The sequence below is a fragment of the Cucumis sativus genome, chromosome 5 (assembly GCF_000004075.3).
Source record: "Cucumis sativus cultivar 9930 chromosome 5, Cucumber_9930_V3, whole genome shotgun sequence".
Taxonomy (NCBI): Eukaryota; Viridiplantae; Streptophyta; class Magnoliopsida; order Cucurbitales; family Cucurbitaceae; genus Cucumis; species Cucumis sativus.
This window is the reverse complement of record NC_026659.2, coordinates 13,936,357-13,964,067: the sequence shown is the minus strand read 5'-3', so window position 1 is coordinate 13,964,067 and position 27,711 is coordinate 13,936,357. Positions and strand designations below refer to the sequence as shown.

The 27,711-nt window shown below is 35.1% G+C and overlaps 1 protein-coding gene across 2 annotated transcripts in view; it reads left to right on the top strand.

Annotated features, from left to right (window-relative positions):
• Nucleotides 1-4,034: 4,034 nt before the first annotated feature.
• LOC101217933 (protein ACCUMULATION AND REPLICATION OF CHLOROPLASTS 3) overlaps nt 4,035-27,711 on the top strand; it is a 28,805-nt gene continuing 5,128 nt past the window's right edge. Inside the window, exons 1-14 of one of the 2 annotated variants that reach the window (XR_004216474.1) lie at nt 4,035-4,495; nt 4,728-4,786; nt 6,293-6,357; nt 8,087-8,221; nt 8,391-8,439; nt 16,254-16,366; nt 16,449-16,520; nt 20,756-20,866; nt 21,491-21,672; nt 24,414-24,698; nt 24,799-24,878; nt 25,012-25,394; nt 26,125-26,229; nt 26,313-26,450. Coding sequence is in view for 1 of the 2 variants with exons in the window: in XM_011656230.2 (XP_011654532.1) it covers nt 4,152-4,495; nt 4,728-4,786; nt 6,293-6,357; nt 8,087-8,221; nt 8,391-8,439; nt 16,254-16,366; nt 16,449-16,520; nt 20,756-20,866; nt 21,491-21,672; nt 24,414-24,698; nt 24,799-24,878; nt 25,012-25,394; nt 26,125-26,229; nt 26,313-26,450 (2,121 nt within the window). In the remaining variant the exon portion in view is untranslated. The remainder of the gene's footprint in view (nt 4,496-4,727; nt 4,787-6,292; nt 6,358-8,086; nt 8,222-8,390; nt 8,440-16,253; nt 16,367-16,448; nt 16,521-20,755; nt 20,867-21,490; nt 21,673-24,413; nt 24,699-24,798; nt 24,879-25,011; nt 25,395-26,124; nt 26,230-26,312; nt 26,451-27,711) is intronic. The other variant, XM_011656230.2, reaches the window with a different exon arrangement.

Here is a 27,711-nt window from a genome sequence, read left to right as displayed (position 1 = left end):
ACTAGTTTGTGGGTCATAACTCCACTCCTATGCTCCCTAGCAAAAAGTACTTTTTCTCTAATTTCTTCCTCTCTAGTACTCATTGTTTTCGTTGAAAAACCCACCACGTGAGAGAGACATTTTTTTTAGAAAATACTAGTAGATATAAAATGGAAGAACGATGAGTTTGAAACATGTGATGAAAGTTATAAATTTAACACAATATGAAAAATGATTAATAAAATTATACTTAAATAAACGATGAGTTTGTTGTGTTTGTGAAGGATTGACTTATTTAAGATACAATTCTTATTGGATAAGTCAAATCGAGATCCACAATCAACACCCCTAAAAAGATTACAAACATAAATTAACTACAAAAGTAGGAGCTTTTTCAAGAATAATAAAAGAAATACAAACTCACTCTATGGCACAAAAACCACCCAAGAAAAAAAAATCATTACACTTTATTTTGTCACGTAGTATAAATAGTTTGTTCAATTTTACTATATTTTAACAATTTTCTATTACATTAAATATCTATAAAAACATCAAAAAGTACAGTATACTTGGTTTAAACTCAATTCATTTTTTTAATATTATATATATTATATAATAATACATAACCCTAATTATATAAATTAGGTTAAATTATAAATTTGGTGTCTATGGCTTTAAAAGAATAAAATTAAGTTTGTGTAGTTTATAACTATAATTTAGTCCTTTTTAGTTTGAAATCATAAATAGTCCTCATGATATAAAAACATTCATAAATATTTCATACAAGCGAGAATAAAGTTCAACTTCATCCAAACAATCTATAAGGACAAAATTGCAATTTAACCCCTTCCTAAACCTAAATTATCTTTATAAATAAATTAATAATAGCTTATTATCAACTAAATATTGATGGACAAGTAAGATTAGTTTTATGATTTATAAATATATAGGGTGGAAGACTACATTTAAACAATTTTTAATCTATATAATCCAATTTTTAATATGTTACCAAAGGTATGAAAACATAAAATAGGTCATTTATTTTTAAACTATGTTTTCATTCAATCCTTTATTTTTTAAATTTAAAATTCTCTACCAAATAGGTCAGGGTCTCTCGTTCATTCTCTTTTTAATTTGTTAAATAATAATAATAAGGATTATTTTTAAATATAAGAAAATGAACCAAAATATTTACGAAATACAAAATAATCCAATTTGTCATTTAAAATAAATTTTTAATAATAATAATAAGAAAAAGAAAAGTTATTTTAAATGATAAACGTGATAAACCTAAATAAACATTTATTTGAGTCTATTCGATTTAGAAAATTTTTGCTATATTCGTAAATAAATGAGCTCATTTTGCGATATTTGAAAATATCCATATATTTTTTAAAATGATTATACTTATTTTAAAGGCTAATTTTTAAAAATGTTCATCAACTTTACATTTTGCGTTAAACATGCACTCAAACTTTTGAAAATGATTAAAAATAATATTCTTATAGTTAGTTTTGGATAAAAATCATTAAAGTCTTGTTTTAAAAATAGATCTCAACTGTTTGAAATTTTCAAAAGTACCTTTGAACTTAAAAACAGTTAAAAAAAAAAAAAACAGTAATCACAATCAATATAATGAACTAAAACGATCAATATCTCATTAAAAATATAACTACAAATTAAAAAGTCTTTTTCATTAGTATAGTGATATATGTATTTGAAGTTATTAGGGTTTTACGAGATTTACAATATTTGTTTTGTGGCTTTAGATATAAAAAAATGTCCTTTCGTTGCTGTTGTTTTGAAAAATGGATGGTATTCCAAACTGTTGATTGTACAAACTATATTGCTAGAAAAAATAGTTTTAACGATCCAAAATTTACATTGTAAAGAGTTTCATCGACACAATTTTCACGTCATTGAAGTCCATGTCAAGATAGACTTTTAATGATTGACACCAATGTGTTATCATTAATACCATTATAGTGATACATAAAAAAATGTATATACTTTCGTATGACCTTCATTTGATAATCCTTTTGTTTTTGAAAATTACTGTCATGATTTGATTTGGAAGTTAATCCCTATAAAATGAGAGTGTTCTCGTGATTTGTTACGATGGTTTGTATATTTCTTCAAATACAAAGGTTGAATTTGAAAATTATTTTGACACAAAAGTAGATAACAAATTTCAATTAAGAAATTTGAAGGTGCAAATGAAAAAAAATTAAATAATTAGGAAAGGTGGTCAATATAATTTGTTTTTAAATTGATTTTTTGAATTAAAAAAACTTCAATTAAGTTTATCACCCTACTAAAGATAGACATATTTTTAATATAGAGTTACTTTTTAGAACTAAATGTTAATGAAGGAAATACTATTTTAATTTTTTTTAAAGTCTGAAAAGCATATTTGAAACTTTTAAAAATTTTGGATAACTTTGGCACAAAATATTGGATTTTTTTTAAAAATAATGTAAAATTTGAAACATATTTCAAAAATAGGGTAGATGCAAAACTATTTTCAAAAATAGGTGTTTTGAGGTGAAGTCGTGGACGGGGTACACGACTTCCATGCAGTGGACCCCATATACTCTATTTTTTTCTTATTTTTATATTTATACTACACTGGGCCCCAAATTTTTTAATTTTCTCATTATTTATATGCGTGGGTCCCACACACTTCACTTTTCTCATTATTTATATATACATACTCACATATAATATAATATATATATTATACATTCAAATTCTAAAAATATCTTTCTTTATTAAATTAATTTATTTTTTTATTTTTTTCTTTATATATATTTAAATATCACAATCTTCAATCTTCAATTTTTTTTATTAAATTCATTTTTCTAATTTAATTTAATTCTTTCTTAATCAAAATTATACATATATTTTTTTTCCAATTTTCAATTTTTTTAAAAAAATCTCATATATTAACAAAACATGTTATTAAAAATATATTAAACAAATTAAAAGAGTAATAATAATAATTGAGATAAGTTAAAATTACTAAAAAAAATAATAATAATAACACTTGAAGCCACACACATTGATAATTGAATAAAAAGAAATTCATGTTTATGGTAAAAGGAAAAAAACAAGAATTGGTTCGATTACAAATTAAATTTAAAAACTTAATGGATAATTTTGAATTGCAAATTTATTGTTATTATTATTTTTAGAGTACGTTTCAACTTCTTTCAATTACTATTATTATTTTTATTTGTTTAATGTATTTTTTAATAACATATTTGGTTAATATATGTGTTTTTTTAAACAGAAAATTAGAAAAAGATATATATAATTTTGGTTAAGAAATAATTAAATTAAATTAGAAAAGATGAATTAATAAGAAAATTTGAAGATTGAGATATTAAATAAATAATATATAATATAATATATTATTATTATTATTTTACTCTTTTAATTTGTTTAATATATTTTTAATAACATGTTTTGTTAATATATGAGATTTTTTTAAAAAAAATTGAAAATTGGAAAAAAAATATATGTATAATTTTGATTAAGAAAGAATTAAATTAAATTAGAAAAATGAATTTAATAAGAAAAATTGAAGATTGAAGATTGTGATATTTAAATATATATAAAGAAAAAAATAAAAAAATAAATTAATTTAATAAAGAAAGATATTTTTAGAATTTGAATGTATAATATATATATTATATTTATATGTGAGTATGTATATATAAATAATGAGAAAAGTGAAGTGTGTGGGACTCACGTATATAAATAACGAGAAAATTAAAAAATGTGGGGTCCAGTGTAGTATAAATATAAAAATAAGAAAAAAATAGAGTATGTGGGGTCCATTGCATGGAAGTCGTGTACCCCGTCCACGACTTCACCTCAAAACACCTATTTTTGAAAATAGTTTTGCATCTACCCTATTTTTAAAATATGTTTCAAATTTTACATTATTTTTAAAAAAAATCCCAAAATATTTAATAAATAAAAACTCCGGAATAATAACAATAATAAAAAAGAAAAGCGTGAAATAATAATATTTGTCCGTACGGTGGAGTTGATTTGGGACAGAAATTTGGAAGCTCACTCCGTGTTGATGTTCGAAGGTATTTTTGTCACCTCACTATGACGATTCAGCTTCATCCCATTTTCTGAGTAATGGTGAAACACTCGCAATGGCGCCACTCATAATGGAGCTTCCCGTAATCAACGCCTTTCCCCCATTGCTCCCTTCTTCCTTATGCTCATGCCCATGTCCTTGTTCTTCAATTTCAATCCCTAGCCTCTTCTTCCACCGCAGGAAGATGTTTCTTAGGTTCCCTGAATATCGTAATTCCTATCCATTTCTGCATACTACACCCAACGCTTCTTTATCCAATGCTACTGGCAGGAGCAACAATGAGAGGGATATCTGGGATGATCATGAGTTCGTGGAGGTTATTGGCATTGGCAGTAGAAAGGAAGCCGTGCTTGATTTTTGTCTCGAGTCGGCTCTTATGACTTCCTCGCTGCGATTTTGGTAATTTCGATAAGTTTATTTGCTTAATTATGTACACTGATAGCAAGAAATTGATTTGCTTTTAGAATTATGGTTGTTAGTTGAGTTGCTATATGTTGTAAATAATGCAAACCTTCAATGAGTGTCACTATTTTTGCTACTATTGAAAGTTTATTATGAAAATTTCGGAGTTTTAATGTTTTGTGGAGAGATTGATTTCATTTTTTTATTTTGGTTTTTAAAATTTTTGCAGGCAGATTGTAAAACATGATTCTTCAAAAGTGCAACTACTTCAGAGATTCGTTGAAAAAGGTTGTTTTTTTTTTACTCTTTTGGCGTTTGATCTTCCATTTTAAGCTGTTTCCATACAGGATTGGCTGTTCTACCAGTATATGCATTTGAGTTTTGGGACACCTCAAATTAGCTTTTATCTGTTATCTTTTGCTCTCAGGCTAATACGGTTCATAAATTAGTTCACCTTAAAATTCCAATATGTGAGTGAGAATTGTGTTTATCTTAAGTGTTCACCTTGAAAGTCTTCTCAGATGTTGTAAGTTTCCCAAGTTAGCTTATTTTTTTAGAAATAGGAAGAGAATTTATGTTTTACTACACCTTACACAATACACACATATCATTCAAATGTCCTTTTCTCACTCTTGTTTTAGATACCATCTTAAATCGCCAATTCAACTCAAAAGCTTAAGCCAGTGGGTAAAGGTGAATTTAATTATATATCACTAACACTCCCACTCATTTGTATGTTTGAAATAGTTTGAAAGACCCAACAAGTAGAAATCATCTTTAATTGGGGAAGAAACAAGCCAGGACATCCTCTGCTCTTATACCATCTTAAATTACCATTTAACCCAAAAAGGTCATGTGTTCTCCCTGCATTGTTGTTTTCTCACCAATTAGTATTAATTTTCACTTGTTGGACCTTTCTTCATATTTTAAGTCCACAAGAGAGGGGAATGGCAAGTAGTGTTGGATATTATGTTAAATTTTCCTTCACCCATCAGCTTAAGCTTTTGGGTTGAATTGGTGATATAAGATGGTTTCAGAGTAGGTGGTTTAGGAAAGTTTTGTGTTCAAGTTCCTCCATTGTTGTTTCTTCCCTAATCAATGATAATTTCCACTCGTTGGGTGTTTCTTGATACTTCATGCCCACAAGTAAAGATGTGTATTAGATATTATATTAAATTTTTCTTACCTATCAGCTTAAGCTTTTGGATTGAATTGGTGATTTGAAATATTGACTAACTGTCTATTCAAATTCCTATCATGTTCTCAATTCTAACGTTTTTAAAGATCAGGGTGATGGAATCCAGAAGCTAAGAGAATTCTACTTTTATTGATATTAGATTCAAAACTGAATCTAGGTTACACACACTAATTCGATCACACACTAAAACTGTAAATCCTCTCCTGTTATCCTATCTCTCAAGGAAGAACAGAAATCTACTTCTTCAAAGTTTCTAACTAACTTTCCCGCTCAATATTTGTTCTTTATTTATACTAACCTAACTCACACGTGTCACTCTACACACGTGCCGTGCCACTACCCTTCTTCCCTCTCCTACTATATTGATATAGTATCGGAGGTCTATCACGGGTAGATGTATCATTGCATTTCATTCCTTTCTTTCTTTATAATATTTTGTTGTAGGAAGCTTAATTTTCTTTGTCTGTATTAATATCCAATCATCAAATTAGTAGCAACATTTAATTCTTATGACTGAACAGTATATTTTCATATTCACACCCAGAGTTTGGATGACAATAGCTTAAAAGAGATGTGTATTTTGATTATGTTTGCAGATTACTCTCCAAGGATGATTGACGTTCCACTGTCACTACAATCATGTTCGAAGGCTGTTATACTTGTTTGTACATTTCTTACCTAAAAGTTCTTTATTTCATTAGAAATTAACAATTATGCATTCAGACCCAAATGTTCTGAATTTGATTGCTTGCCTTTCTTCTTCCTAAAGACATCGATTGGTTTGTTATGATTCCATTGGGGATCCAAAAGAGGAGACAATCAATTATTAGTATGTGAGGTTGACTCTACATTGCCTATTATGATAACAAGTTCATTTTTTCTTGGCCTTTTTCTTGCAATCAGCAAAAATTTATGACAGAACGATATTACAAAAAAAGTGGTTCAAATCTGAAACACAAAGAATATTGTTAGAGATATCACATAGTTGGGTGCTTTAGATGAGGGGATTAATATTTCGTTAAACTATGCTTCCTAAAGAAGTATGTAAAATTGTAGTTTGAGTTACAAATACGATAAGAAATGGGGAGTTTTGGGATATTTCTTAAGAGGAACTTTGGCAGAAAGGTGCAGATCTAATTGGTTGAGGCTAATTTTTTCCATAGCTAATCTTCTTGGTGTGCATTAATAGATTGAGCCTCTGTCACCATTTAGCTAGCTAGACAAGCCTTATTTTTCTTCCTTAAATATGCCAAATTGAAAACTACCACGCTTCAAGGGATTGGAAAATATGTGCTACCCTGTGAAGTGTTCTAATTTTCCTTCCCTGTATTTTCCCCCAAAATAATCTCACTTTTCTCTTAAGTTAAAGAACTATTTTCTTGGGCATGGGAATAAAGATCTGTAATAGAAGGGAAGGTTAGAAAGAACAAAATAGCGAAGAGTCAATCTGCTTCCTCTTGAAAGCAATTTTCTTTTTCCATCTAACCAAATTTAGCATCTTTTCTATTATTGGGCTTCAAGATTCTAAAACTTTCTTGGAGTTTTTTTCTAAAGGAAATCCTAGGCAAGACATGGGAAGTGTTGCAAATTCACATCCCAAAGAAGTAGCAGCAGTCTCAAATCTTTTGTGGCTTACACTCCGTTCTTTAAGAGAAAAGCCTTGAGGCTGCCTTTATCTTTTTATAATATTGCTTTTGAATCGTTCTATTTTTCAGATTCTCGTGCTTTGGTAAGTATTTTTTTTAAAAATGAGGTTTACAATAGTATTCTGAAAGGGTATGGGACAATCAAGCTAGCCTTTGGTCTGTTATCCTTTGAAGGTTAGCTCAAATGAGAATCTGCTGGCTATGTGGCCCTTAGTGGAAACTACCTTACTTGAACATGATCTGTAATATAGATTGTACAACCGCTTTCTAAGGCAGCCCTAGAAGGTGCTTGAACTGATATGTTTTATGTAAATGAGCTTGAGAGGCCACTCATTTATATATGGGTTGTTCCTGCACGAGCATACTTTGTAGGATGGGTATGGCTGATTGGCCGTTATGGCAGTTGAGTCTTTTCCTCTCTTTTCTTGACAGTCTTTAGGAACTTCTGCAGGTCTATATTGTGGAAAGTTCCATTACTTGGAATCTGTCTGGAGCATGGATGACAAAAGAACTACTTAGATATGGAGATAACTCTGGAGGAAATCTGAGAAAATATAGTTTCTGTTACTTCCTCATTTAGATCTACTACCTCAAGAGCTTTGGAAAACTATGCAAACTTAAAATGGCTTTTTCATTTTTTATCATAGGCCAAAATATTGTGATTGTCTTAATGTAGGGTATTCATGGAATTCACATTATTTTTAATCTAATTATTCCATCAATTTCTATTTTTGTCATTTTTAGGTGGTTAGTGCTGGATATGGCTTTGATTACTCCGCAGCTGTTGATATGCTTAGAACTATAAGATCTGCAAATGGATTTACGGTTACAATTGTCTTAAAGCCTTTTAGCTTTGAAGGGAAAAGGCGCCAGGATGAGGTAGTGAATGGCATGCAGCTTATGCTAAAATTATCCTTGTAATAATCATGTATCTTGCAACTTATAAAATTCTTCTATTTTTCATATATCTGTAAATTTTGTTATTGCATTTGATGTGCATCCATAAGATATTGTTTCTAAAGTTACTAATGATCCAAGTAAATTTCAGGTTAAACGTTTGGTAGGAAGGCTAAAGGAACATACAAGCTTTTTAATCGGTAAGTTATGATTTAGTGGGGGAACTTTAAAGACTTGAACTTTTATGTATTTATTTCTCTTTACTTAAATTGAAAAGGTGGGGTGGTATGTCTCGTTTTTGGGTCCTGCCATTGTTTGGTAGGAGCCTAGGGTTCAATATCCTTTTGGGAAGAGTTGGTCAAGCATGGTGTTTTGTAGTTGGGATCTTCCTTTTCTCCAAGGACTGGTCAGAATCCTTTCCAAAACTTAGACAAGCAAGCTATGGGCCTAGGTTTACTTTGATCATTGGCCCAACAGAGTCTCAATTCCAGTAGGATTTTGTGGGTGGTGGTCCATTCAAGTTCGATAACTTTTGGCTGGACCATCCTTTTAAGGTGTCCTTCCCCTTGCGGTGGAATGTGAGGGTGGAAGGTAAGTTGGATGTATCTCACTTTTTAAGGAGGTGTTGAAGCCTCCTTAAAAGTGAAATACTTCGCAGAGGATACTACTTGGTCAAGTGGGAGGAGGTGTTGAAGTCCGTGGATCTAAAAGGTTTAGGAATTGGGAGGTTAATACTACGTAACGAGACCTTTGTGGTGAAGTAGTTGCATTTCCTCATGGAGTTGAACACATTATGGTTTAGGGTGATAGCTAGTCTCTGTAGAAAAAAAAGAAAAAAAGAGAAAAAAAGAGAAAAAAAGAGGGATATCTAGTGGGGTACACTATACATGTAGTGAATTTGAGGGACTGATGTAATCTAAGTAACCTCAAGGAGAAATCCTCCAAAAACCAAGATTATGAATTTTTTATTAGAATGAATAATATCCTTCATACAAGAGGAGAAGACTTCTATTTATAGATTTCTATTACAATGGGGGGTAAAAAGGGAATTAACCTAGAATATTACCTAATTACCCAATTAATCCTTAGCCTTCTTACATCAGGGACCTTAGCGAAAACCTTCGGAAAACTGTTTCCTCTAGGTTTTCTTTTATTTGTGTGTTCACTATTTGATGTAATTCAAAGTTTGGATTAATTTCTCAAATGAATTCTCTGCCTTTTTCGAGCTAAGAGATTGTTTATATATTGATATTTCAAGGTTAGTTACAAGTAACTGTTTACTTGAAACAGTTGAGTGTCTAACTGTTTTAGTTAGTTATTGATTATAGCTGTTCTTTAACTAATTAAGGGTTTTAACTAACTAACTAATTATGGCTTACATCATTCCACCCCCCTAAGGATGGACTCGTCCCAGAGTTCATCAGTCAGCAAACGTGAAGTGGTCTGGTGCATGGTATGGCTTTAGATCAGCAACATTGAAGACTGGGTGTATGTGGATGTGTGGTGGTAAATCGATTTTGAAAGCATTATCTCTGTACTTCTCTAGTATAGGGAATGGTCCAATTTGTCTGTCTTTTAGTTTGTTGTAGGTGCCGGTAGGAAATCTGCTCTTTTTTAAGTGTACCATCACTAGGTCTCCTTTGTTGAAGTGAGCTTGTCTTCTTTTTTTATCTGCTGCTTTTTTGTAAGAATCTGTTGTCTGTATAAGGTGATCATAGACTTCCTTGTGTAATTTTTTTGATGTTTTCTGCCATGCATTCTGCTTCGTTAGTGAGGTCCACGGTTGCACGGAGTGTAGTGAGGTCAAAGGTTAATCGTGGTAATTTGGTGTAGACTACTTCGAAAGGGGATTTTTTTGTTGATCTGTTCTTCATATTATTGAAAGCGAATTCAGCTTGAGCCAATGCTAGATCCCATTGTTTTGGTTTTGACCCGCTAAGGCAGCGTAGCAAATTACCTAGGGTTCTGTTTGTCCATCTGTTTGTGGATGGGCTGTAGTGCTGAATTTCAGTGTTGTGTCAAACTTCTTCCACAATGTTCGCCAAAAATGGCTTAGGAACTTGACGTCTCTGTCTGATACAATGCTTTTAAGTACCCCATGTAGTCGTACTACCTCTCTAAAGAAGAGGTTGGCTATGTAGATTGCATCATTTGTCTTTTTGCAAGCTACGAAATGGGTCATTTTGCTGAACCTGTCCACTATGACCATTATTGAGTCAAATTGTCTTTGTGTTTTTGGTAATCCAACCACAAAGTCAATTGATAAATCTTCCCATATTGAGGTCGGGATGGGTAGTGGGGAGTATAATCCTGCATTCGTGCTGGAGCCTTTGGTTCTTTGGCAGATGGGGCATCTCTTTACGAAATTATTGGAATCTCTTCTTATTTGCGGCCAGTAGTATCGTTTGGAGGTGATCTCCAATGTCTTATTCTGTCCGAAGTGTCCAGCTAGCCCTCCAGAATGTGCTTCTTTTAATAAGGCTTCTCGTAGTGAGGTGTGCGGGATGCATAACTGTTCTCCTTTAAACAGATATCCTTCAACAATGTGGTAGTCATCAACGTCTATGTAGTTTGAGCATTTGTACCAGATATCCTTAAAGTCAATATCTTCTTCGTATAGGTTGGGTAAGTGCTTGAATGCTATGATTTCCGAAGACAGTAGTGTAAGTAGGGAGCCTTTTCTGCTTAGGGCATCGGCCACCTTGTTTTCTTTGCCTGATTGGTGTTTGATCACAAAATCAAACCTTTGGAGGAAGGATATCCAATGTGCGTGCATCCTGCTGATGTTTTTTTGAGCTTGGAGGTATTTTAGTGAAAAGTGATCAGTTAGGAGTACGAATTCTTTGGAGAGTAGGTAGTGCTCCCATTGTTTCAGTGCTCGCACAAGGGCATACAACTCTTGTTCATATGTGCTCCAGGACTGTCTTGAACGGTTGAGCTTTTCACTGAAGTATTCGATAGGGTGTCCTTGCTGAGCTAGGACAGCTTCAATCCCTGTGCAGCATGCGTCCACTGCTACTTCAAAAGGTGAAGAGAAGTCTGGTAGTTTAAGGATAGGGCTGGATGTCAATTTCTTTTTGATATCTTCAAAGCTATCTTGTTGCAATTGTGTCCCTTTGAAGTTTCCTTTCTTTAGACAGTCGGTTAGGGGTGCGGCTAAAGAGTTGAAGTTCCTGATGAATTTTCTGTAAAATGAGGCCATGTGTGGATGGCCTCGATCTTCTTTGGTTCCATGCTTATGCTTCCTTGTTTGATTACAAAACCGAGGAATCCAATTTCTCTTCTCATAAACATGCTTTTCTTAGTGTTGATGTAGAGTTCTGCCTCTGTCAAGACTTGGAACGGTTTTCTTAGGTGTAGTAAATGCTCATCATTGTTTGTGCTGTATACGAGTATGTCATCGAAGTAGACGACTATGAATTTGTTGAGAAAGGGGTGAAGTATCTGGTTCATTAATCTCATGAAGGTGCTGGGTGCATTAGAAAGGCCAAAGGGCATGACCATCCATTCAAATAAACCTTCGTTGGTCTTGAAAGCTGTCTTCCATTCATCGCCAGGTCTTATGCGTATTTGGTGGTAGCCACTTTTTAAATCAATCTTCGAAAAAATGCTGGCTTTGCCGAGTTGATCAAGCAAGTCACTAATCCTTGGGATGGGAAATCTATACTTTACTGTGATACGGTTGATGGCTCTGCTGTCAACACACATTCTCCAGCTCCCATCTTTCTTTGGCGTGAGAAGGGCTGGTACTGCACAAGGGCTGAGGCTCGGTTTGATGTGCCCTTTCTTTAACAGTTCCTCAATATGGTCATGAAGTGTTTTGTACTCCTGGGGACTCATCCTATAGTGAGCCAAGTTTGGTAATGATGCTCCCGGGATCAAGTCTATGTGGTGCTGTATGTCTCGAGGAGGTGGGAGTCCCTTTGGTTCTTCCTTTATGCGTGGGAACTCATAAAGGAGCTGCTGTAGTTTGGGTTCTATATCTTCGACTTGTCCTTCCTTATTTTTTTCAATAACAACCAGTCCTAGGAGGTTTTGTTCCCTTTCTTTAAGTATCTTCTTCCCACTAACAGTGATGAATAGCTGTTTCTCATTTCTTAACCCTTCCTTATTCTTTCTTGTTATTGGGAGTAGAACTACCTTTCTCCCCATCCATTGGAATTCATAAGTGTTTTCTCTCCCTTTGTGTAAGGATTGAGTATCATACTGCCAAGGTCTTCCTAATAGGAGATGGCATACGTCCATCTCAATGACATCACAAACAATTTGGTCTTTGTAGGCGTTTCCAATGGAGAGAGGGACTGTGCAGATTTCGCTAACCGTGGCTTCTCCTCCTTTTCTTACCCAACCTATCTTGTAGGGGGTTGGATGTGCTTCTGCCTTTAGGTTCAAGACTGTTACTAGTTTCTTTGCCACAAAGTTTTCGCTGCTGCCGCTGTCTATGATTACATCACATACCCTTCCGTTTATGGTGCATCTTGTCTTGAAAAGACAGTGGCGTTGCGGGTTCTTTTCTTCTTTGGGTGTGATGAGTACCCATTAGATGACACAAGAGACCCTTTCCCCATCATTTGCTTCAATCAGTTCAGTTTCTTCTTCTGCTTCTTTACTATCTTCACTCGTCTGCCAACCTTCTTCGGCTATTGCTAAGGTTTTTCTTTGCGGGCAATTGTTGGAGAGGTGACCAGTTTGGCCACATCGGAAGCATTTTCCTAATGAAGGGCGGGAGTAGTTGTTCTGACCACTGGTTTTGAACGTTTGTTCTTTCTTTCTTTCAACGGCTACTTCTTGATTATCAACTTCCTTCCCTTTTCCTTTTGTTGAGGTTGAAGGTTGGTCGTTTGCTTTGTCCGGATAATTGTTCCTTCTTGTTGAAGTTGTCTCCCATGCTGGTCTTCTATTTAGGTTCTTGGATCGAATCGCAATCATCTCTTCCACTGTTTCTGCAAAGGATATTGCTTCAGACAAGAAACGGAATGGTTGTAGTTTGACTTTTTCCTTGATGCCAAGTCGGAGACCTCCCACAAATCTTGCAATCTGATGTTGTTCATTTTCGCTCAAGTTCGTTCTTGCACTCAGGCGGTGGAATTTCAGCTACTGAACGGACACCTTGGCGGCAGTTTTGGTACTGATTGTACAGTGTTTGCTCATAGTTTGGGAGTAGGAATCTTGCTTTCAGCAGCTTCTTCATCTTTTCCCACGAGCGGATCGGCTGTTTCCCACATCTTTGTCTGTTAATTTCCAACTGATCCCACCAAGCTGACGCACCGACTCTTAATTTTAAGGCTACTAGGTGGACTTTCTTGCGTTCAGGTGTATCCATGTAGTTGAAGAAATTCTCGGTGCTCTTTATCCAATCTAGGAAAGCTTCTATATTTCGTTTGCCATCATACGTTGGAAGGTCAATCTTCATCTTGTAGTCGTGGTACTCTCCTCTTCTGGCTTCATTTCTTCGGTTATTTCTTCCTACTCGCAAGTCGTCATTGAAGTTCCAAATGTTTCCTTGTTCATCCCCACTTGAGGAATCATCTTCTTGGATTTCTTGCCATGCTTCTTAGTCTTCTTGAAAATCTTCGTCAAACTGTTGTGGTATGGCGTACCCGGGTCTCCTTCTTTGAAATCCTCGTGGGTTGTTCACGTTTCTGAAGTTTCCCCTTGCTCGTCGGCCTCTTGCTTCACCGGAACGATGGTCGTTTTGGAAGTTGGCTTCGATCCGTGGTGGTGGTTGTGGGTATTCTTCTCTTCGGCTTAACAATTTGACGCTTTCCATCAATCTATCAAATTTGTTATGGAGATCTCCCAAGGATTCCTCAACAGCCAGCAAGCGAACTGTTGTTGTCCTTGGAGAGAGGGCGGTGATTTCCTCCGCTACTTCTTGCGCACGGTGTTCCCCGCGGTAGGGTTGTTACCTTTCCGACCAGCCATCCGTCCAAGAATCGGGGCTGCTCTGATACCACTTTGATGTAATTCAAAGTTTGGATTAATTTCTCAAATGAATTCTCTGCCTTTTTCGGGTTAAGAGATTGTTTATATATTGATATTTCAAGGTTAGTTACAAGTTAGTTACAAGTAACTGTTTACTTGAAACAGTTGAGTGTCTAACTGTTTTAGTTAGTTATTGATTACAGCTGTTCTTTAACTAATTAAGGGTTTTAACTAACTAACTATGGCTTACATCACTATTAATTGTTCTTAGTCTCTTTGGTAACCTTTAGGTGCTTTGGGGTCTCCCCTTTAATTTCATTTATTCAATGAAATGTTTCTTATATAAAAAAAAGCACTATTAATTATTCTTCGGAAAGTATCAAATTTTTATTTTTGGGAGGATATTTGGGTAATGGATAAGCCTTTGTGTGCTTTGTTTCAGTTATTTACCATCTTTTGAATAAGAGTTGCGTCTTGTGGTTTGAGTCTTTCCTTATTTGAAGTTTGGCAGTTCTTTTTTGATTTCCTTAGGCTTTTCATTCTCATGCCCTTTGTCTGATAGAGAGGTGTTGTAAGTGGCAGGTCTTCTTTCTCATATTTGAGACCGACATGTGATTCCTAGAGCTAGGGGTGTTAGTATTTGGTCTCCCTGTTTCTAGGTGATTCTCTTGACAGTCTTCCTTGCCTATCTTATTTACTCTTTCTCCCTCCCCTATTGCCTTCACTTCTTCCTCAATTTGAAAGGTTAAAATTCCAAAAACTGTTAAGGTGTCTGCATGGCAGGTTTTACATGGGAGGGTTTTAGTTAATGCAACGAAATGTGTTTAGAGACCTTCTTTCTATGTTTTGTTCATGCAATGGTGCATTTTTTTGTGTGCAGCACGAGGAGGGCCTTAGAGCCTGTTTGGTAAAGAATCTGAAAATAGAAATTTAAAAACAAAAGATTCAATGGAAACAAAGTTGTACCTTAGGTTTTCAGATATGTGTTTGATGACAAATTAAAAAATTGAACTCTAATTTTAAAAAATGTTTAAATGTGTTTGATACTATATATATTTAAAAATCATATAAAACTAGTATGACTTATCCACTAAGATTTAGTTGGCAATATATTATTATTAATTTATTTATTAATATAGTTTATAGTTAAAAAATTGTTTCAAAACCTCATATATAGTTCTTATGGTTCGAAAAACCTTCATAAATAGTCCCTACGAAAGGGACTATTTTCTATGATTTTACCAAATCATAGGGACTAAATTCTATCTTTTGAAAACCATAGGGAGCTAATTTGTAAGTTAACATTTCTTTAAAAAAAATTGTCATTTAACATAAAATATTTATATAATTATTATTTTGTAATACTATATAATTCATAGTACATTACATGATACATATTATTATTTTAAAAAAGGAATTGAGTTTATAAGTTGATATATTGTATTTCTAAATGTTTTTATATGTATTTAATATAATTCAGCATTTTAAAATGTAAAATTCAAATTTTGTATACAATGAAATCATAAAATGTTGTTTTTAGAATCTGCACTGTTTGGATCACAGAACCTGGAAACAATTATTAAAAACATAATTCAGGTTGTCTGCCAAACGCATGTCTAATGAACTCAGTAAATCTTAAAACATAAAACATAATCTTTATTCTCTATTAATGCCTTTGATATTTTGTTTTGGAATTTTCAGTTTGCTCAATTCCTTTCGAGTCATTAGTTGAGATCATTTCGTGTTTTTTTAGGGATGAACTTCTGAATTTGGCTTAGAGAAATAATATACCTTTTTTAGGGAGATTGGGTGAGGAGGTGGTTAGGTTTAATGTCTCCTCATGGGATCGGTTAGTGGTCACTAAGCCTTTTTGTTAGTATGGGTTTGGTCTTGTTCTTTTGGATTGAAGTTCTTTGTGTAGTTTGGGCCGAACTTCCTTTTCCTTTTCTCTCTCTCTCGTTTCTTTACCCTTGCCCATTCTTTCACTTCCCCTAGTGAAACCGTAACTTTTGGGAAGGGTGATCTAAACCAAAGATTAGTTTCATTTTGGGAAAACCATGACCACTTTATTCTTTCTTTTCATGCACAGATATTGACACCGATAGACTACTTGAAAAGGACTTGGTGACTCTTGACGATGCTGTGAGGTCTGCAAATAATGCTGTCTTGTTGGCTATAAATTCAATGTCCATTGTCAAGTCTGTAAGTTCACTTTGTCTGTCATTCATTTGGTTTTAAGATTTCAACTGTTTTCTTTTGACGTATTATATCTTCAATATGTCAGGAGATGATAATTAAGTTTGTAGATGAACCTCAAAATGATTTGAAAGAGCTTGGTGCTATGGACGTCATGGAAGTAAGTTTCCCCCATTTTGGAAATTGGTTGCTTCTGGTGTCTTTGTCTCTCTTGGTTATGTTAATTGCTATATTCTTAGTTCAGACTGTTTACCAACATTATTGGTTAAAAAAGTAAAAAATAAAAAGATCCAGAGAGAGGATACTTATCTTGGACCTTTGCTTATATTCATCTTATATAGATATAGGACTCTGGTGTATAGGCATAGAGCACCAATAAGAGATATGATAGCAGCTGAAGCAATTGAAAGCAGCCACGAGAGAGCAAGACTTCAGAAATTATTTGAGAATGGAACACTGCTTCAAAACTGTCTCCGAAGAACTTTATAAAGGTTGCAAAAGGAACTGCTGAGAGAAGGAGAAATACTTCCAATAGAGGGCCAACCTTACTGCTCAAAATTTTTAGAGTCTAGAATGCAATGGAAACTTTCTTCCTACCATCTGGTCTTTCACGAGGAGCTTTGATGCCACCTTGATGTGTGGATTTTTCTAAACAACAAGCCTTCTGTGTGAACTCCATGATGGCAGTGTATGAAAGGAAGCGTAAGAAGGGAATTTGAAAAGTTGAAAGTGGGGAGGGGACCAGCTGAAGGAAAGGGTTTCAGGATTCAGTGTGGAGGAAATAATTTTTTGGGAGTGAGAGCTCATTTGAAGGAGAGAAAACTCTCCCAAATAGCTGTTAGTTGTTTGAACTCTTGTGTTACTTGTTGATACATAACTAGAACGGAATGAGGCTGATATTCCTGTTTTGGTGGTGTTTGGGTATCCTTTTGGAATCGTTTGTGTGTTTTCAGTGTGCAGGTAACGGGTACCTAACACCTTCAACGGCTATTTTAAATCCAGCTATCCATAAACTGCTAGTTTAGTTACTGACAAGTTGATTTTCGGAGCCAGTCTGTTAGGCCTTCATTACGGCTGCGATACTCAAGGAAGGATAAAAAAGGAAGTGCAAAGTGAAAGTTATTTGGGATGGGGACCACCGAGAGAACGTATGGGAGTGAATGTGGTCAGTATTTATAATAATATGCTTGTGTAGGTAGGGTTTATGGATATGGAAATACTTCTGTGCTCGAAAGAGACTTCAGTCTGGATCTCCCTTGAACACTGGCATTTCTACTTTCTTAAACTTGCTGCGATCAGAAGCTTCCTCATTGGCTTTGACCACAGTTGGTTCAACCACCACATTGACTTTTTGTTCTCCTTCTCCTACCTATTTCTTAGTTGCAGAACCACTTACCACCTCTGACATGCCGGAGTTGCTTCTTCATAATAACTTTGGCTCCAAGTGATGCAATCATCTTCAACAACGCTGCTATTCCTTCCTCTATGCCCAGCAACCTTTTGACACTGTTCGTTATGCTTATAATCTCCTGATCGGTCAACTGTAACTTGTCTTTGATCCGCTTTTGGGCCATTTTTCCATTTCTCCTCAGGGTTACTGCTCTGATATTGATATGTAAGATATTTCTTTACTACTATTGATATTGATATACAAAGATGGTCCTAAGCCTTACACTTTGGCTGTAAGTGACATGACCATCTTCAACATTGCTGCTATTCCTTCCTCTATACTCAATAACCTTTTGACACTATTCGTTATGCTTATAATCTCCTGATTGGTCGACTCTAACTTCTCTTTGATCTGCTTGGGCCATTTTTCCCCATTCTTCCCAAGCTTACTGCTTTGATATTGATATGTAAGATATTTCCTTACTGTTGATATTGATATTCAAAGATATAAGCCTTACACTTCCAGCCGATAAGAGAGCTAGTTCTCTCCCTCCTCTAGACTTAACGTTATTAACAATGTTTTTTGTTTAGGGTCCAATCTCCTCTTCTTCCCTCTTTTCCTCATCAAAAGGCTCCCGAGGAAATTTGAAAAGAATTTTTCCAAGATCTTTCCACATTACCTCAAGCCATTTCTGAGTATTTTATCCGGAAGAAGAAATCAAAGAATTTTTTTTGGCAAAACAGTACTTAAAAGCTCAGATGTTAGATGATCAAGTGCCCGTTTTGCTTGAGAAAAATACTGCCCATTCTCATTCATCAGCTTTTTCCAGCAGCTCCAAGCTGTTTGTAGAGGGTAATCCTGCTTTATTGGAAGTCAGTTGCACTCAGATTCAAGCTCCAACCCATTCTTCTAAGTTTTTTTCTCATCATCCTAACTCTACCTAGTTTAAGTACTTTGAGTTCTCTTTGCCTAGCTCCAAGGTAAAATTTCTGAAGGGCTCTCCAAGCAAAACCCCTCTCAATCAATCCAACAAGAAGGGTGAGTCTTTTTTCGACTCTCCTTTCAGCATTAGTAGTGATGAATTGGAGCATTTGGATAGGTCAACCGAACTTGAAAGTCAGAAACGTTTTGAGCCTCTAGAAACCGATCTCAATGCCCTATTTCAATGCGAGGAAGAGCCAGGATCCGCAAAGTCGCCGTCTGCTACTTGTTCTTGTCCCCAATCTTGCTAAATACCAGATCATTTAAAATTAATAGTTGCTGATTGTGGAATTATTCTAATTTGATTCTTCAGCAGTTTAATGTATTTTCCTCAATGTAAGACCATCTTTAGTCATTCTTGGATTTCCCTTCATATGGGTGGCAAGTAAATTCTTTACGCCGCTGCTGAATAGTGGACTACTTCTTCGAGCTTCCTCTGGATTATAGATTAATTTGGTTAGGTCGTTTCAAGGCAGCCGGTTGCATCTTCTTGAAAGTTTTTAGTTTAAATTTAGTTCTTTATGAGAGGATTCTGCATTATGCTTTGTAATTAGATTTCTTCGGATATGGTTTTGTTTAGCTTGATCTCTTCTATTTGGAAATTGTTTTTTAGCTTTTGTTGTAGAGGTAGACTGAATTTTCTCTTTTCTCTTACTCTTCGTATAATACTCTTGTCCTTTGAGCTTAAGGCTCTTTTATTAATAATAATTTAAGAGGCTTGTCTCCTTTAAAAAAAACAATGTTTTTTGTTATTTAAGCATTTTCAAAAGTTTTAACAGTCCTGCATCAAAAAGTGTTTTAGAAATTTTTAGAATTTTCAGTAATAAATGGATTCTTTTAGACAGACTCATTAGCGATGTATCAGAAACTATGCCTGCATAATCAAGACTGGAGCCTCTTTTTTAGTTTGGCTCCATTTAGTGGGGTTTTCTGTATTTGTATGTCTATTTTATTTATTTATTTTTTGCTCAATGACAAGTTCTTTGATTGATTAACAAAAGAAAAGAAAGAAAAGAAAGAAAAGAAAGAAAAGAAAAAAAAGAAAAAGAAATTCTTTCAGATTGTTACTTCCTCATTATCAGAGGGCTTTAGGGGAATTTTGGAATCCTATGACTAGGTTTTATTCCTCTCTTCAAGTGCCTGTTTCTAATATGTTTTCTGTTTTCACCGTTGTAAACTCTAGTTTCAGTTTTTTTTTTTTTGTATAGATTTCTAAAATGGACTTTTCCTCTTTTATTATCTTTTATTATTTGTTTCCTTCCTTTATGTTAATGAAAGCTTTGTTTTCATTAAAGAGGATGGAATGTCTACTATTTATGAATGTTTTTGTGTAAATATTAATTGTCAAATATTTGGTATTTATTGTCTTTAATTCTTTCCCATATTTGTATTAGGTTTTTTTTCCATTATTAAAAATCTAAACTAAATTGCACTTATTTCACAATCAATATAATTTTTATCCCCTCAAAATTAATATGGTATTAGTATTAGAGCAGGAAGTGTTGTATTTGAACCATTGTAATGTCATTTCCTCTTCATTTATTGTTGACTTTAATTTCTTGATCCTTTTTACCATTTCTCAAACTCACAAGTGACCAGTTAATATTGACTTCCATTTGTTGAGGCTTTAAAATTTTTCAATCCCACAAGTGAAGGGAGTATTGAAGTATTGATAATAATTAAAGTCCATAACCGGTTAACTTTAAATTTTTTGGTTGGGTGGTGACTTAAAAGAAAAAAAAGATAATATATATATATATTTTTTTATGGATTGATCGTGGAAACATACAAATAATTCTAGGAACCCTTTTGCATCCCATATTTTTATTTTTTCGATAAGTCTTTTGCCTGCAGAATCAAGTCCTCTAATTTTGATGAAATTGCTACCACGTGTAAAAAAATCTCTACAGCTAATTTTTTTTTTAGTTGTAGGCAAATTTGAATGTTCAATTATTATTTCCTTTTGTTTTATGAGTTCAAAAGTTGCATTTGTTCCTTAGTAAGTTTATTGCAGCAATATTCAGATTTTGGAGAATCTTAAAGAAGGAAAGATCGGATTTGGAGCTGGCCACAATTTCCGAACTTCAATCTTAAAGTCAATTTACGACTGCCCTTTCCTCACTGTGCATTTAAAGGTATGGCTGGGAAGCTTGCAACTGAAATTGGATACTTGAACTATACAAAAGGAAAAGCACGGTCATCTGAATGTTTCTCTTTTTCCTTCAGTTATAAGTTTTGGATCTTTGTTATCTAGTAGATTTGATCTCCATGCCTATGATATACTATTAAATCCGTTTGATGTATAGCCCAAATTTATTATATATATGTATCCTTGACATCTTAAAATTAGAAATGAATTCATTTTAAACTCAAAATTTGCAGCACGTGACATGTTTTTGGGTTTCCCTAGGACTATTTTCTCTTGAAATGTATGCACTATATCACGTTTATTCATCATCAATGTACCGCACTAAGTTATTGGATCCAGAATTTCTGATTACTGAATGTCATAGACTTGGATGGTGTCTTCAGTTGAAATCCAAGGAATGTACGAGTAAAAGTGGGAGTATGGATACTTGCTTCATATTATCAATACATTTAAAACTTAAAAGTCCATCTATTCTATTTCCCAAATTGAAATTTCATAATAGGAGTAAATGGATCTTTTTGCTTTCATGTATTGATTATTCATCACTAGTATTCTGAACTCCATGGGTGTATATCAACCATTATTCTCATACTGTTCAATTTTTCACTAGGATTTGAAAGGTATGGTTGTATGCATTGTGGCAAGCTCAAGTATTATTGATGACAATGATAAAAGTACCCTGTTGAAAACTTTTCGTGAAGTTACCACATATACAGGAAAAGTTATATTATCCACGATTCAAGATCTAAATATAGAGCCCAACTTTCTCATGACAACCGTCCTTATTGTTGGGTAATATATTTTTTCTTCAAGCTCTTTTTTTTTGGTGTTAATATGATGTAATAAGTAGAATAAGAATATGATAGTTAAAACAGTTAACCATTCTAACTGTTTTTATAACAACTTTCCTATAACTTCCTTGTAACAAATTCTCAAGATTCTTAATAAATACCCCATCTCTTAGCCTTTGAGGGCTGGGAATTCATTTGGAAAAATATATCCAACTTTGAATTATATCAAAGTGGTATCAGAGCAACCTCGATTCAGGAACAAATGGCTGGCCGGAGGGCAACAAACCCAGCTGCGGGGGACGACCGTGTGCAAGAAGAAGTGGAGGAAATCGCCGCCCTCTCTCCAAAGACATCGACGGTTTGCTTGCTGGCTGTCGAAGGATCCTTGGGAGATCTTCATGACAAAGTTGATAGGATGATGGAGAATTTTGACGTGCTGAACCGAAGAATGGAGGAACAAGTTGAACGGCCATAATTTTGGCGACAGACGAGGCCGACGAGCAAGAGGAAATCACAAGAACTTCAACAATCAGCGTGGAATCCGTGGTGCTGGAATTCATAGGGCTAAATGAAATCATCAAGAAAGAAGATTTGGGGCTCAAGAAAGGAGACTAACTCAAGATTATCAAGAACCTCTTCCAAAAAACCAAGATTACTACCAAGAACTTTGAGATTGGAGTTCTACTGATGATGAATGGCAAGAAAGGATAGTAAATGATCATAATAGAAGGTTTCGGCCACATGCTGATGGTAGGAGAAAAAAACCAGCAGTTGGTATAGACACGAAGATCAATTGTACTTCCATAAACAATGCTGGAATTCGATTCAAGTAATTCAGAAGAAGAATTTCAACATTCAAATTTTGGCCATGCTCGATTTTTTCAAAGAACCTATAATCATCCAAATTGGAAAAATGATTCTAGTGACTTTGATGATGTTTCTAAAACAGTTTGGGACAGAACAAGAAGGCGGCAATATCAAAAAATGACCCAACAATCCAATCAAACCCATTTTCCAAGAAATCAACATTCATTGGGGAAAATGACTCAACATGTAGATCAACCTTCAATTTATTTGCAAGAGTCCAAAAATAGATTGGTTTCATATACAGAAGAGAAGACAAAAGAATCATGGTTGGAAAATTTTTAAATAGAAAATCATGAAGATAAAATTGAAGGACAAGAATTTGAAAATGTTGACTTGGAAGTGGTCATGGACTCACAAGTGAAGAAAAATCCAACAAAGAAGATGAAAAAGAAGTATCAAACACCAAGCAAAAGATCAACGACACATTGGTTGCAGTGGAAATAAGTCTTCAAACCGTCGAAGAACTTGAAGCAAATAATAAAGAAAATGTGATTTAGGAAGGATTTTCTTCAAAAGTTAATTCTTAAAGAAATTGATTCTTTGATGACGGCTTTAAATGAGATTGAAGGGAATGTCTTTTTCGGGTTTATGGCTGATGGAGAGATTCATCTTTTAGTGGCCATATTTAATTGTTTGTCTCGATTTTATCCCTTCGATCACAATATTTTTGTCCAAAATGTAGGAGGTTGGTTTGGTTATACTCCATTGCGCCGGATGGATTTCAGCTTTCATGACAAACTCAGGACAAGTTTGATGCTAGGGGGTGGAATGATGTAATGAGTAGAATAAGAATAAGATAGTTAACCATTCTAACTGTTTTTGTAACAACTTTCCTACAGCTACCTTGTAACAAACTCTCAAGATTCTTAAGCTCAGGCCTTTGAGGGTAGAGAATTCATTTGGAAAAATATATTCAACTTTGAAATACATCATATAATCTCTAATCACTTGTTAGAATTTGTCAAAATTTTGAATTGTTGATGTCATGTATAATGAATGTACATTAGTAAGACTGAACGTGGATCATGAGTCCGTGATGCACTTGACTTATCAACCCTCTAATATTTGTGAAAGAGCTTAAATCAGTGTTCAGTGGTAACTTGCATATGAAATTATTGATAGAACTTTCTGAAGAAGTTTCAAAACATGGAGAAATTGCCCCCCTTAAATTTTTTTTGAATATTTCTTTAAAGGAAATAAGATGTTTTTTTATCAATAATATACGAGCATACCAGACAATTCTGTAGTGAAGAGGTTACTTGTCCTCTTTTAACTTCTCTTAGATTGGTCATGCACTCAACATGATTAGGTTATCCTCTCCTCACTCTGTCCTCTTTAAGTTCTCTACAAATAAAAGCCGAAGCAAAAGAAGCCTTAACAAAATAGGAGTAAATCATGCTAACCGAGATTTAAATTTAAAAACTTGGTAGTCCATCCAGTGTTATTAAGGTGCATGACTAAGGCAAGAGGCAAGTTTTGCTATATTTGCAATTTTTTTAAAATGTTGCTATATCCTTAATTATATTGCTAAAATAGTCAACCATTGCAATTTCCCTTAAGATTTTAGACGTAATCAATTGACAAAACTAATAATTTGATCTCCAAATTTAAGGTCATATTCCAATTTTATTTGTAAAGTTTTTCTAGTTTCAAATTGATTGTTAAACTACAGTTTATTTATAGTTGAATCATTTCTCTGTAGTTTTTCTTGTTCCATTGTTGACATTGCCCGTTTTAAAGGTGCCATCTTTCTAGTTGGTTTATAATCTTTTTGTTGCAAGGAATGACATAATTGGAACTGATAGGAAGGATGAATTAAAGCCCACTCTATTGTTTATGGATTGAAATTTAGTGTAACTGTTATATGAATTCCAGTTCGACAAAGCAGCAATCTTCCAAAAGTAGTAGCATTTTATCTAGATTGGCCCAGCGTTTCCCTTTGGTTTTTAAGCTTTTATGGAAGCCTCAAGAACTGTTGGTGGAAGCCGAGGAAAGCAATATGCCTGAAGATGCAAGTCCTTCCAATGTAAGACAGTCATCAGACTCAGAAGTGAATGTAACGAAAATTGCTTCAGAGGGCATAGATAAAGATTCTTATCATGGCACAGAACCTGAAAATTGCCAAACAACATCCAATGGCAGTGATTTAGTCAGTTCAAGGTATAATTCATTTATTCCGAGCTTGCTCAGTTTCTAAGTCTCTTCCTTTGCTTGTCGTTGGTACCTGATAACTTTGTTAAATTTTGGTGAATAATAACAGTGATTCTGAGCAACTTGAGGCTGGACTGTTAGGAACTGACACGAATTCTTCTTTGCCTTTTAGCAATGGAATTAGTAGAGGTTAGCACTACAATGGAATTTCTTGTTTATATCTTGCTTTATGCACAGATAGGTGGTATCACTTGGGACACGGGACATTATCTAGAGCACTGCTTATATTACTTCTAGCTTCTGAATTCAATCCATTTTGTAGGAGCTTCTCTACGCAGAGATCCCCTCCACAGATGGAATTTGGGTCCAGGACATCAAATCGCACAGCAGTGGGCCAGAGAAAGAGCTGCTGATGCTGAGTTGGCTTCTGCACTTGACAATATAAGCATATTTGACCTCCCAGTCGGAGTGAGACCTTCGGAAGAGGTCCATGATAAAGATTTGCCAAATCCAGAGATGAAATATGAGAAGAAATCTAAAGCTTCAATTAGTACTTCCAGATTTTCGTCTCAGAATTCATTGACTGATGCAAGTTTAGAAGTGATTAAGGAATTTTACGATACCTCATCTGCATTTTTAAAAGGGAAATCTGCCGACATTCCTAAGAAGCAAGGACTTTTGTCTGTTCGTGCAGCATCGATGCTGGTGATGTATTTCTTATAGCTTGCTCACTCGTCATCCATATTTTGAATTAAAGTCACATCTGTGCATATGTGGCTGTGTCCATGTGTTTTTTTGTGTGGGCCTTTTGTTTTCCTCTTTTAACACCCTATTAACTGACGCTGGAGGCCAAATCATGCTAGATTTTGCAAATCCTTTTTAGCCAAAACACTTGATCTAACTGCTGCTTTTTCTATTAGAGGGTCAAACGCTCGAGAACATTAATTCTTGCATTGTTCTTACGCTTGATATTTAATATTTTGTGGTGGTGTCTTTTTGGATACTTCCAGTGTCTAGTGGTTTGCACTCCCCGGTTCATCCTAGAAGGTCTGGGAAGTCATTCATTGTTTGAGTTCTTTTTTGTTCCATTGATAAATTATTTTGTAATTATAATTCTTTCTTGATTGATGCCAATAAGCATAATTATTTCTAAATTGGTTTGGATGAGATTTGGTATCTTGTGACACATTTTCTATATGCAATTGATTTGAGTGAAATCCAATTTAATTGACATGTTTCTACTTACATCAATTGATCACGCCATGTAGTTCATAAAAGTTCAAGAATCTATTCCAAATTCCTTCTATAATAAGTTAACGAATCTATTTGATTTTAACAGCTCTCAGCTAATAGATGTTCGTCATTACCAAAATTTTCCCGCTATTGAGCTTTCTGAATCCAAAATTTTGAATTAAGATGGTCATGTTACATTCAGGAAGCCGAGCGAGATTCACCTAAAAAGTGGAGTCCTGTAATGGAGCTGCAGTATAGAGGTGGCGTTTACAGGGGACGCTGCCAAGGAGGACTCCCCGAAGGAAAGGTGCTGTCCTTGACATGGAAGACAATTGCAAACTTATTTTATACAGACCTTTATGGAATGCTGCTTTTTTACTATATGTACAGGGCCGTCTAGTTCTTCCAGATGGGAGCATATATGATGGTATGTGGCGATATGGTATGAGATCAGGTCAAGGAACAGTCTACTTCAACAATGGAGATATGTTTCAGGGATCATGGAGGGATGATGTCATGCATGGAAAGGTTTGTGCTATTGTTATTGTTTGTTTCACTCCAAATGGTCATCTCTATCTTGAAAATGCTTTGTTTTGCATGCACAATATTAAAATTATGCATTAAGCTCTTGGAAAATGGGCTGTTGATGTTACGATTTTATTAATGTAAATAAATTAGGCTTAGTTAATTTGGGTAATGATGTTAATGTAAATAAAGTAGGCTTAGTTAATTTGGGTAATTACCCTTGTATAAATACACAACTTTGGTCAATAAACAATAAGAAGGAATATTCTTCAGCATATCCTTCAACATGGTATCAGAGCTAGGGTTTTGAGGCTCCATCTCAATCGCCGCCGCCGCCCGTGAACGCCTCCATCCCGAATCGTCTCGATACCTCCAGGAAGAGCTGCGTCCCGAATCGTCTCCATCATCCTCGTCGCGCCTCGCAGCTGTTCCGCCACATCTCGAACCGTCTCCGTCATCCTCGTCGCGCCGATTAGTCGCAGCTCCGATCTGTCTTCATCCGCGAAGCGCCAGTCGTCTCCGATCTACAGCTCCGATCGTCGCGCCACATCTCGATCTGTCTCAGGTGTCCATCTCCGCTCCGATCTGTCTCAAGCTGGTTCCGCTCCGATCTGTCTCAAGCTTCGCCGCCCATTCCTTCGCCGCCGCTCTTCAACCCAGATCCGTCATCTTGGATGTCTCCATCCGCAGCCGAGCTCTAGATCTGTCGTCGTGCCCATTCCTTCGCCGCCGCTCCGCAACCCAGATCCGTCGCTGCAATCGTCGGTCGGTTCGTGAAGCATCGCCGCCCATTCCTTCGCCGCCACTCTTCAACCCAGATCCGTCATCTTGGATGTCTCCATCCGCAGCCGAGCTTTAGATCTGTCGTCGTGCCCATTCCTTCGCCGCCGCTCCGTAACCCAGATCCGTCGCTGCAATCGTCGGTCGGTTCGTGAAGCAAGCCGTACGCGTCATCTTGCAGCAGTCGTCCAGATCTGCGTCGCCGTGCCCATTCCTTTTCTCTCCGTTCGTGAAGACCTGCTGCGCAATCTCTGTCTCCGTCAAGGCAAATCTCAGCCGCCAAATACAGTAAAACTCAAATCAAAATGGAGAGAGACCATATCTTTAGACCCATTTCTACAATACTTGATGGTACAAATTATATCACATGGGCAAATCAAATGAAAAGTTTTCTTATTGGAAGAAAACTATGGCGCATTGTAACTGGCGACATCACCAAACCAACTGCAAAGGAAGGGGATAACACATTCATTGAACGTCTCGA